This window comes from Gavia stellata, chromosome 28 (assembly GCF_030936135.1).
Source record: "Gavia stellata isolate bGavSte3 chromosome 28, bGavSte3.hap2, whole genome shotgun sequence".
Lineage (NCBI taxonomy): Eukaryota > Metazoa > Chordata > Aves > Gaviiformes > Gaviidae > Gavia > Gavia stellata.
This window is the reverse complement of record NC_082621.1, coordinates 1,882,325-1,890,766: the sequence shown is the minus strand read 5'-3', so window position 1 is coordinate 1,890,766 and position 8,442 is coordinate 1,882,325. Positions and strand designations below refer to the sequence as shown.

Below are 8,442 nucleotides of genomic sequence, written 5' to 3'. Positions count from 1 at the left end.
GCCCAATTGGCGTGACGTCGCCGTCGAGACCGCGCCCCGTTCTGAACGGGCCAATAAGCAGCAAGACGGCTGGAATTATGAATGGGCTGCTACACACGTCACAGGCCGCCGTTTAAAGGGCGCGGAGAGAGGCCGGGGCTGCACGGGGACCCCTCGTGGAGGCGGCACCGGGAACCGGCGGCACCGGGGCCGGGTCCTGCGGGCTGGAGCGAGTCAGGCGCTCGGATAAACCCGAAAAGGGGCTGCTACAGCCAGTTACAGCCTCCCGCGCCCTCACCAAACCTTCCCCTCGACAGCGAGGTTTACCCCTGCCCCTCCCGCCCCCAAAAGCCACAAAGAACATTTACAAGTGACAGTAAAATTTCTTAATTTAAAAAAAAAAAAGATCTACACTGCTGTACATATACACATTACTTACATTACAAAATCCCAGAGAAACACCTGCTGTATCAGCTATGCTCATTTCCTTTCCCTGCGAAGCAGCTCCCTTTGGGTCGAACCCCACTCAAATCTGTCAGCAACCAAATAACAGCTACAGATATTTTGCAGACCTGTCTAACATCACCCTCCAAACCCCCACCTGAATGGCGACAGCATCGAGCAGGATTTTGTCCGTTGCTCGTGCAGCTTTATCGAATTCCATGAAATTAACTCACAGGTGAATTTGTTCTGCTCCGGTTCTTAAGGATTAACAAAAATAGGTCTTGTGCTCTGTCGTCTAACGAGCTCGGACAATCTGCCCAATGTAGAAAGCAGTTACCACCTGGCATAATCTGGTAATAACAATATACAAAAATCATACGAGTCAAGGTGGAGAGAGAAGGAAAAGATCTGGCAATACGTTAAAAATAGAATACAAGAGCTCACGAGTTCTCCTGCAAAGGTTTGCTTGCAAGGTCATACCCATTACAAATGTGTTCACAACGCCAGAAGTCCAGAACACGCTGTGGGCTGCAGCACAGAAATCCGGCGCCTCTTTGGGAGATGGTAAGTGTTCCTGCAGAGAGCCGCAAGTCTCTGCTGGAGGTCTCTCACCTTTGGGAGTAAGTGTCCATTTAACTTCTGCACAGAAGCAGAGGAAGAACAAGTTTCATCTCTGCATAAAGTTTTTTTCCAAGGCAGCGGGAGTCCTCTGAAGGGAGTGGATATTGCGTTTCACCCGATCTTCTAGGGTGGAAGTAGATGCACTCTCTAGTTTTAAGCGACTGCAGAAAATTGAACCAAAGAAAGATATTAGAATCTCTTTCCAAACATTACACCATTTCTAGCAGGATTCACCATCCCCAAGTCATCTAACTAAATTAATCCAACATAGAAAACAGCAAATTATTTTCTGTTAAAGTCTACACTGAAAGAACTGAAGAGCTTTTAGTTTGTCTTGTAGGAGATTCAATGCCTTATTTAAGATCAGTGCTCAGAAATGTATTTTCAGTAGCTCTCAAGTCTCCTCCATCTTCCAAATATAACTAACCGTTAATTACAAATGCATCCGTCACAGGGGACTTGGTTGCTTTCTGTGAAGCAAACGAGAGAAAAGCAATGTGCTCCTGAGCCGAGGGCAGCAGTCCTCTGGGAGCCCAAATGCCAGAGCTCGTGCTGCCAATGACTACGTTAGCTACAGGAGAGAGAAGGGATCCTTGTGACCACTCACTTTCTTTTACCACTTCAGATCACACCGCTGTGCTTTTCTGAATGATCTCCTCGTGCCCATCTCCCTCTTCAAACAACGTGCCAATAAACACGTTTGTTAGCTCAACCAGTTGCTTCTGCACCAGGAAACATGCAAAAATCCCTCTCCGCAAGAGATGTTGTTCATGGAGAAAATCTATTGTGATTTTAGGCCGCCCTTACGCGATCCCAGTTCTGGGCAGCATCAGGAATTAAGTATACGTTCTCCACTGATTACCTTATAGACCCTGGAGAATACTATGCTGCAGCCACTCCAAAATACGTAACACCGCCACTTCTCACACACCACTGCACTTTCTGGAAGGCCTTGTGCCACTCCAATTTCCTTTGCCTGCCATGTGCACAGGGGACTGTAAGTTACCACCTGTGTTTAGAAACAGTCTTATTTCTTATTGAGCACAAGTACCAGTCCCACAAGCTCTTGGCACACAGACTACCAGCGGACTTGCAGGCCTAAAATTGTTGCAAGCTCCTAAAAACAGAGAACTTTTTAATATCTGCATCTAAAACACTACCAGGCATGTCTACAGGATGGCAAAAAATAACTGATTACTGGTTTCCGAGTAGAGATGGATCTTACACCGTAATCTGAAACATCCCAAATGTTGAGGCCATCACTCACTCCTCAGAAGCTGTGGCCTACACTTCCCTTGAATGAAAAAGCAGATAATAAAAGACACTCACTTGAAGAACTTCCCATCTCGGGAGTTGAGTTTCTCCAGTTCTCGCTCCAGCTCCTCCTCCTTTCGGTGTTTCCTGAGGTTGTTTGCTCTCTCCTCTTCCCGCCACTTGGCATTTTCCATCATTTCCTGGCGTTTACGCTCTAGTTCCTCCGGAGAGATCCTTCTATTTGTGTAGAAAACATCACTGCTGTGAATCAACAGCACGCTGGGCCCCACCCCCCAATCTTCCTTTCCATTCTTTAAGATGATTTACAAGCCCCAAAATTAGGGGTGTTTAACATGTTTTTTTCTTTGGTAACCAATCAGCAAAGCTTGTAAGTACATGTCTAAATGTTCTGCTTTACTATGCCCGTAGCAAGAGTCTGTTTCCTCCCTCTTTTCAGCCTTCTTGTTTTTAATTGACTGGTAAGATGATGCCGTCAAGGTCCTATTTTCCCCATGACAGTGAAACAGAATGCTTCTAATTAACAGTCCATGGGACAAAGACTGACTTCACATTACTGCCTTGCACAGTGATGCAAGACACATGGCGAACCAGCAACCATGTGAATTGGTTTGGGAAGCTGTCCAAGGTGTTAACTAACAGTCAAGCTCAAGAGCACCGAACTGAGCACTTTAAGACTCTCTGCCCAACTTCCTGGACATCCGATCCTATCTATTTTAGTTAACAGACTAAAATTTGATTCACAGATTACACCCAGCTGTTTCACAAGCACCAGGGCAACTTCCATCCAAAAGCACAGGGACAAGGTCTCGCTTACCTTGTGTAACCTGGAGTATGCTGTCGTCTATAGCTCTTTTTAGGGGAAGGGCTTCTAGCTCTCCCTTTCTCCTCCCGATTGCTATGTCTGTAACCCAGAAATACCCTTTTTAGGACAGATGAACAAACATTATCACACCTCTAAACTTTCCCCAGTTTTTTTTTGGATACATTCTGAAACCAAGACATCTCCTGTAACTGCAGGACTGTTACCTGTCCACTTTGAAAACAAATTCTAATGACTTTCAATATACTGTAAATTTCCATCTGTTTTTACTCAGTTTTAATTATTTCATCAGCAAACAATAAATACCTGGTACCTGATTTTACCAGCATTTAGTAAAGATAATTCAACAATAATAAATACCCTTTAAAGAGAATCGGTAGCCCAAATAAAGCACAGTCACAGCAATACCTAAGGGTGCACCTAGAAACAGGGTGTCCCAAATGAAGAGTGCAATTCCAGGCAGCATGTCCTTTCCAGGAGCTAACCTGTGTGCTTCTGCACTCTTGCACAACTGCACAGCTCCTGCCTTTACACCCAGAACTGAGCAATAATGTGGCCAGAACACTGAAGTGGTAGAAGGAGATTAAGTAAGAGAGATTTTGATTCTAGAGAGCTCCCCCACCAGCAGCCCTAGGTTTACATTAGCCAGGTTAGCCACACTCACTGTTTACTGTGTCTAGAAGGAGATCTTGACCCTCTGCATCCAGATTGTTCTGAATTCTTCTTGCTAGGGCGTCTCTGAGGAGAGCGGGACTGGCTCCTGGACCTGGAGCGATCCCGGTGCTTGTGTGGGGCCCTCTCCTGGCCGGCAGCTGGAGAGCTCCGAGACCTGTGGCTCTGGTCAGAGCCTCTAACCTGGAATTCAAAGTGTCTTTCAGGAGAGTTGTCTTGTGAGAGCACAACAACAATATCAGGCCACAGAGGAGACCTCAGACTGGGCTAAGTGCAGGAAGTACATTGGGGTTTGTGTTTCCTTATCTCACTTCCTAGGTTCTTATTAACACTGGTGTCTATCGAACATGAGACAGAAATAATCTTTTTAGACTAAACTGCCAAGACAGTCGAGCAGAGTATTTAAACAGATGTGTGACTCTGCAGAGAAACTGAATAAAACTTAACTTTAATTTAGAGCAGACAAAAGTCCTACCAGGATCTGAACAACTTTAGTTTCAAGGCTTAGACGGCTCCAAATTGAATCTGAACTTTATTACATAATGTCCCCCTCATAATCCTCTTCTAGCTGGTGAAGCAGTCTTCCAACAAACTACCAAAACTCTTGCTCTTCCCTAACTCAGGGCACTTGCTACTGAAAGACTACTTGCTACTGTGCGAAACACACGTACTTACTTGCAAGCCATATCCTGGGACTTTGGAAGGAGCAGGTTTCCAGGAGGAACTGTTCATCCTCTTCTGAGACCTAAAGAGAAAACAGAATAGTACTTTTGAAGCAGATAAAATTCAAGAATATTTTTAAATGTTAAAATGTCATAAAAATAATTTAATGATGCAAAAGTAACAATCCAGAAACATTTAGGCCAATTAAAGAGTATTAATTAGAAAGATAAGACTCAAAGACAGGATTTGAAAAAGACATGAAAAACAGTTAACTTAACCAGGAAACAAGGTATTTTTACTACAAAACCTCAAAACATACTTATTTTTGCTTCGCTCCTCATCACTGCTGTCACTTTCACTGCTGGAACTGCGACGCCGATGTTTCTTGTGTTTCTTCTTCTTCTCTTTCTTCTTCTTTTTCTCTTTTTTGTCTAAACTGTTCTGCAGCTATAAAGCAAGACACCATTTCATTAGCAATAATTACTGCCTCTACACCTGGGCAGTCAGTATCGCAAGGCCAAAGTAATAGAGTTCTCTGTGGAAAGGCTCCCGGAACAAAACCTAAACCATTTAACAAGATCCTCTCTCAAAATCAAAGAGCTTAACAGAGCCTTCCCTAGGTATCAGTGCATGTCCAAGCCTATGTCTGCCATCACTCTGTGGTACTAAATCAACAACTAATCCCTAGCTAAAAAAAAACCCCAGACACCAGAAGAGCAAGAAGAGTAAAATAACACTGAATTTGAAAGGAAGATAAATTAATTCCCACTGAGAGACTGATAAGGAACTTTGTTCTATTATATCAGGATTATGGAAAGCAGAATTTATTCAGGTTGTCTGTGAAAGAGTCAGGAAATGGAACTCAGCTCCTTATCCTAAATAATACTAATTTTGACCTGTGAGCCTCTCCTTGGTTCAGTGTATTCTGTGCTTTCAGTCTGTAAAGGATTACTGAGATACACCTACCAATTCTTTGATTTTCTTCATTTTAACAGGATTATTCAAAACTTCTCTCTTCTTTTCCTCCTCCCTCTTTCTAAAGCAGAAAAAAATAATCAATATTTTCAAACAACTGAAAACATCATATTTTCATGAAAGATACCAATCAAAAGCAAGCTCTAAAAACATATAAAGCAGGAAAACAGGCAAGTTTTGTACATTTAGCAAATAGATCCAACTAAGGAGGAGTCTGTCCTTTTCTTCTCCATTTAAAAGTGCAACTAGTAGGGTAAACAAAAATTTGTTCTCTTACCACCAATCTGCCTACAATGCCAATAAATGCCTGAACTCTCAGAGCAGACCAGATACATTCACATACACATAAAAGGATGAACTAAGCTGGTAGAGACAAATCAATATGGAATAACAATCTTAGCATTTATACGTACTTACCAACTTACAGCTAGATGATCTAGATAATGATCGTCAGCTCTTTCAGATCACAAAATCTTACATTTGAAATCAAGTCAGCAAAATTATCCAAAAGTGGCAAACTGAGTCAAATACATTATTTGACGTTACGTTGCTGTGTCTAGAACACACAACCAAAATCCTGCTAGTCGTGTAAGTGGCTGGTGACCTCTCTGTGGCCAGGAGTGCTACCTACAGCCTAGAGCTCACAAACGGGCAGACATAGCTTTGAGGAACAGATGCGACAGCAGTCTTTACAAAGATAAATAAGACAGCTCTTAGCAAGTTCCTAATACTGATGCTTTGTCTCATCTACAACTGCTTTTAGCTCCACATTTAGTACCTTATCATGAAAAGTGGATCCTCCCGGATTTTATTTGCCATATCTAGGACAGAATTGGCACCTGTCTTGGCAAAAATGGAGCCTGGAAGAAGTCCTGTCTCGTTGGAACAGCCTGCATCCTTGTCTTCTGTCTTCTCAAAGACGTATTTGTCCACAGGGCGACCCATAAGATACTCCTCTCTGTTCACCATGCCTCCAGGACCCTGGTACATCCACTCCAACTTCTCTTCTCTTTTCCTATTGCAAACAAGACCATCTTATTTTCCTTCTCACAGTTCTAAAGTTACATTTTAAGGCACTGGCTTATGAAGGTGACTGTAAACGTTTTATCGTCCAAAACATTAAACCCATGGCTGCCTCAAGGGCACCGAGAGAACCTGTACCACCTCACCAGACAGTGCTCGCCCTCAGAGAATTATAAGGCCTGGGAACCACTGGTCTGGAGAGCATCAGCTCCACCTCACCTGACGGTGCCCATGTCCTCAGCGTATCGCTGCATCTCCTCACGCGCTCGCTCCTCCTGCAGCTCCCGCTGCAGCTCCTCGATCTTCTTCCGCTCAGCCTCATGCTTCTGCTCGGCTTTCCACACCTTCTCCACATTACGCAGGGTCTGGGGGTGCCAGCTCTTCTTCAGGTTCTGCAGGAGGGCGGAGGCCGGAACGGGACCGTTAACGAAGGGCCGCCAAACCCGCCCGCAGGTCCCCACAGAGCTTTGCCTCGCCGGTGGCCACGGGGAAGGGCCCGCTCAGACCCGCGATCGCCCGCAGCGCTTCCACCCCGCGGTCGAGGCCCGGACAACGCGACACGCGCGTTCACGCCCCACCGAGACCCGCTCCCAACGACGGCCCCGCTGCCAGCGGCGGCCAACGGCCGCACGCCCCGGCCAGCCCGCGCGTCCCGGGCCCCCTGCCCGCCTGAGCCCCGGCCGGTACCCCGGGCGAGACTCTCAGCCCCTCGCCGCCCGGCCCAGCTCCGCTCCCCCGGGCCCGGGACCCTCCTCACCAGGTCGCCGCCCCCCATCGCGGCGGTCGGGCGAGCGCTTCCCCCGCGGCTACCGGGCCTGGGCCTGCGCCTGCGTCATCAAAGCGCGCCGCGCCGCCGCCTGCTCCGCGCGGCGCGCCTCACAGTCGTCACTTCCGCCGCGGCGCGCCGGGGAGCAGTCAAGATGGCGGGCGAAGGCGGCGGAGCAGAGCGCAGCAGGGCGGAGCCCGGCCCCGTCTCGCTGTCAGCGGGCCTGCAGGTTGCTTGCTTTCCCTCATCAGCGGCCGATACCCCGGGGGGTGTAACTCAAATTGGGGTGCCCCTGTGCAAAAGCAGGGCGGAGGTTTCAGCCACATCCAGCTGGAGGCCCTTGGTGTGTGGGAAAGGGGGGCCTCGGTCAGCTGAACCCTCTCCCCCCGCTGCTGTTGGGGCTCTGGGTCCACCCTGGCTCAGCGGAAGAAAACCACCAGCTCCAAAATAAGCTGTGGGGGCAGCGTCAGGTTTACGGTTCAACTCAAGAATCCTAAGGTTCTTTTCTAACCTACATGATTCGACATCCACACTATTTTGTTGCACTTGCAAGACAAACAAGTGTTGCATTTTTATTTCGCACTGGAATTAAGACAAGATCTGCACCTGTTGCAAAGGAGGGTGGTAGAAGCAAGGGCAGAGAAGTGCCAGGGAATTAGGGTGAGTCATTTGAAGAGAGCACAATTAAGGGGGCACGTTTGTCAGGGTGTTAGAATTACACTAACGGGGGGAATGCCTGTTCCTCGGCTCCCTGCCATCCTGCTGAACCGGTGCTGCACGCTGAGAGCGCCCTGTGGGCTCCCGTTGCCTCTGGCGGCGGCCCGGGGCAGGGGTTAGAACCGGTGACCTCGCCGTTCCCAACCCGGCGCGTTGCCCCTGAGCCACCTCTTCCCGCCAAACACGGTCCCCCCCGACAGCCCCGCGCCGGGGGCGCAGCTCAGGGGCAGAGCACCCGACTGCGGGTCCGGAGGTTGAGAGTTCGAGCCCCGCGGGGGCCCGGGCAGCGATACCGGCCATCTCGGCAGCACAAGCACAGGCTGCTTCGTGCATCACAGCCCCAGCTGCCTTCAGAAAGCATTTCAGCAGAGACCCCCTCTTCTAGAAAGGCACTATACGCGCTGATTACCCTTTCAGTTAAAGGCAATTACTCAAGCAGGAAAAACCAGACCAGCAGCACCTCTGTCGGGCCAGCTTGTTTGTGCAG

General features: G+C 47.9%; 1 protein-coding gene across 2 annotated transcripts; it reads right to left on the bottom strand.

The window, feature by feature from the left end:
* Window positions 1-413: 413 nt before the first annotated feature.
* CWC25 (CWC25 spliceosome associated protein homolog) lies at window positions 414-7,260 on the bottom strand. 2 transcript variants are annotated; one of them, XM_059830345.1, is made up of 10 exons: window positions 7,230-7,260; window positions 6,692-6,864; window positions 6,228-6,464; window positions 5,441-5,510; window positions 4,794-4,921; window positions 4,487-4,556; window positions 3,804-3,994; window positions 3,134-3,238; window positions 2,374-2,535; window positions 414-1,205 (listed from the first exon to the last, which is right to left on the bottom strand). In XM_059830345.1, exons 1-10 carry the CDS (start codon window positions 7,245-7,247, stop codon window positions 1,091-1,093), a joined length of 1,269 nt encoding a protein of 422 aa, XP_059686328.1. In that variant the 5' UTR covers window positions 7,248-7,260; the 3' UTR covers window positions 414-1,090. The 2 variants fall into 2 exon arrangements, with proteins under 2 accessions (XP_059686328.1, XP_059686327.1); XM_059830344.1 differs by having other exon boundaries at window positions 3,134-3,220.
* Window positions 7,261-8,442: the final 1,182 nt, after the last annotated feature.

Coding starts and splice junctions, on each gene's coding strand:
- CWC25 (XM_059830345.1), bottom strand. Junction 6,465..6,691: donor GAGGACATGGGCACCGTCAG/GTGAGGTGGAGC, acceptor TGTTTGCAATAG/GAAAAGAGAAGAGAAGTTGG. Junction 4,557..4,793: donor GAGGAGCGAAGCAAAAATAA/GTATGTTTTGAG, acceptor TTTTCTCTTTAG/GTCTCAGAAGAGGATGAACA.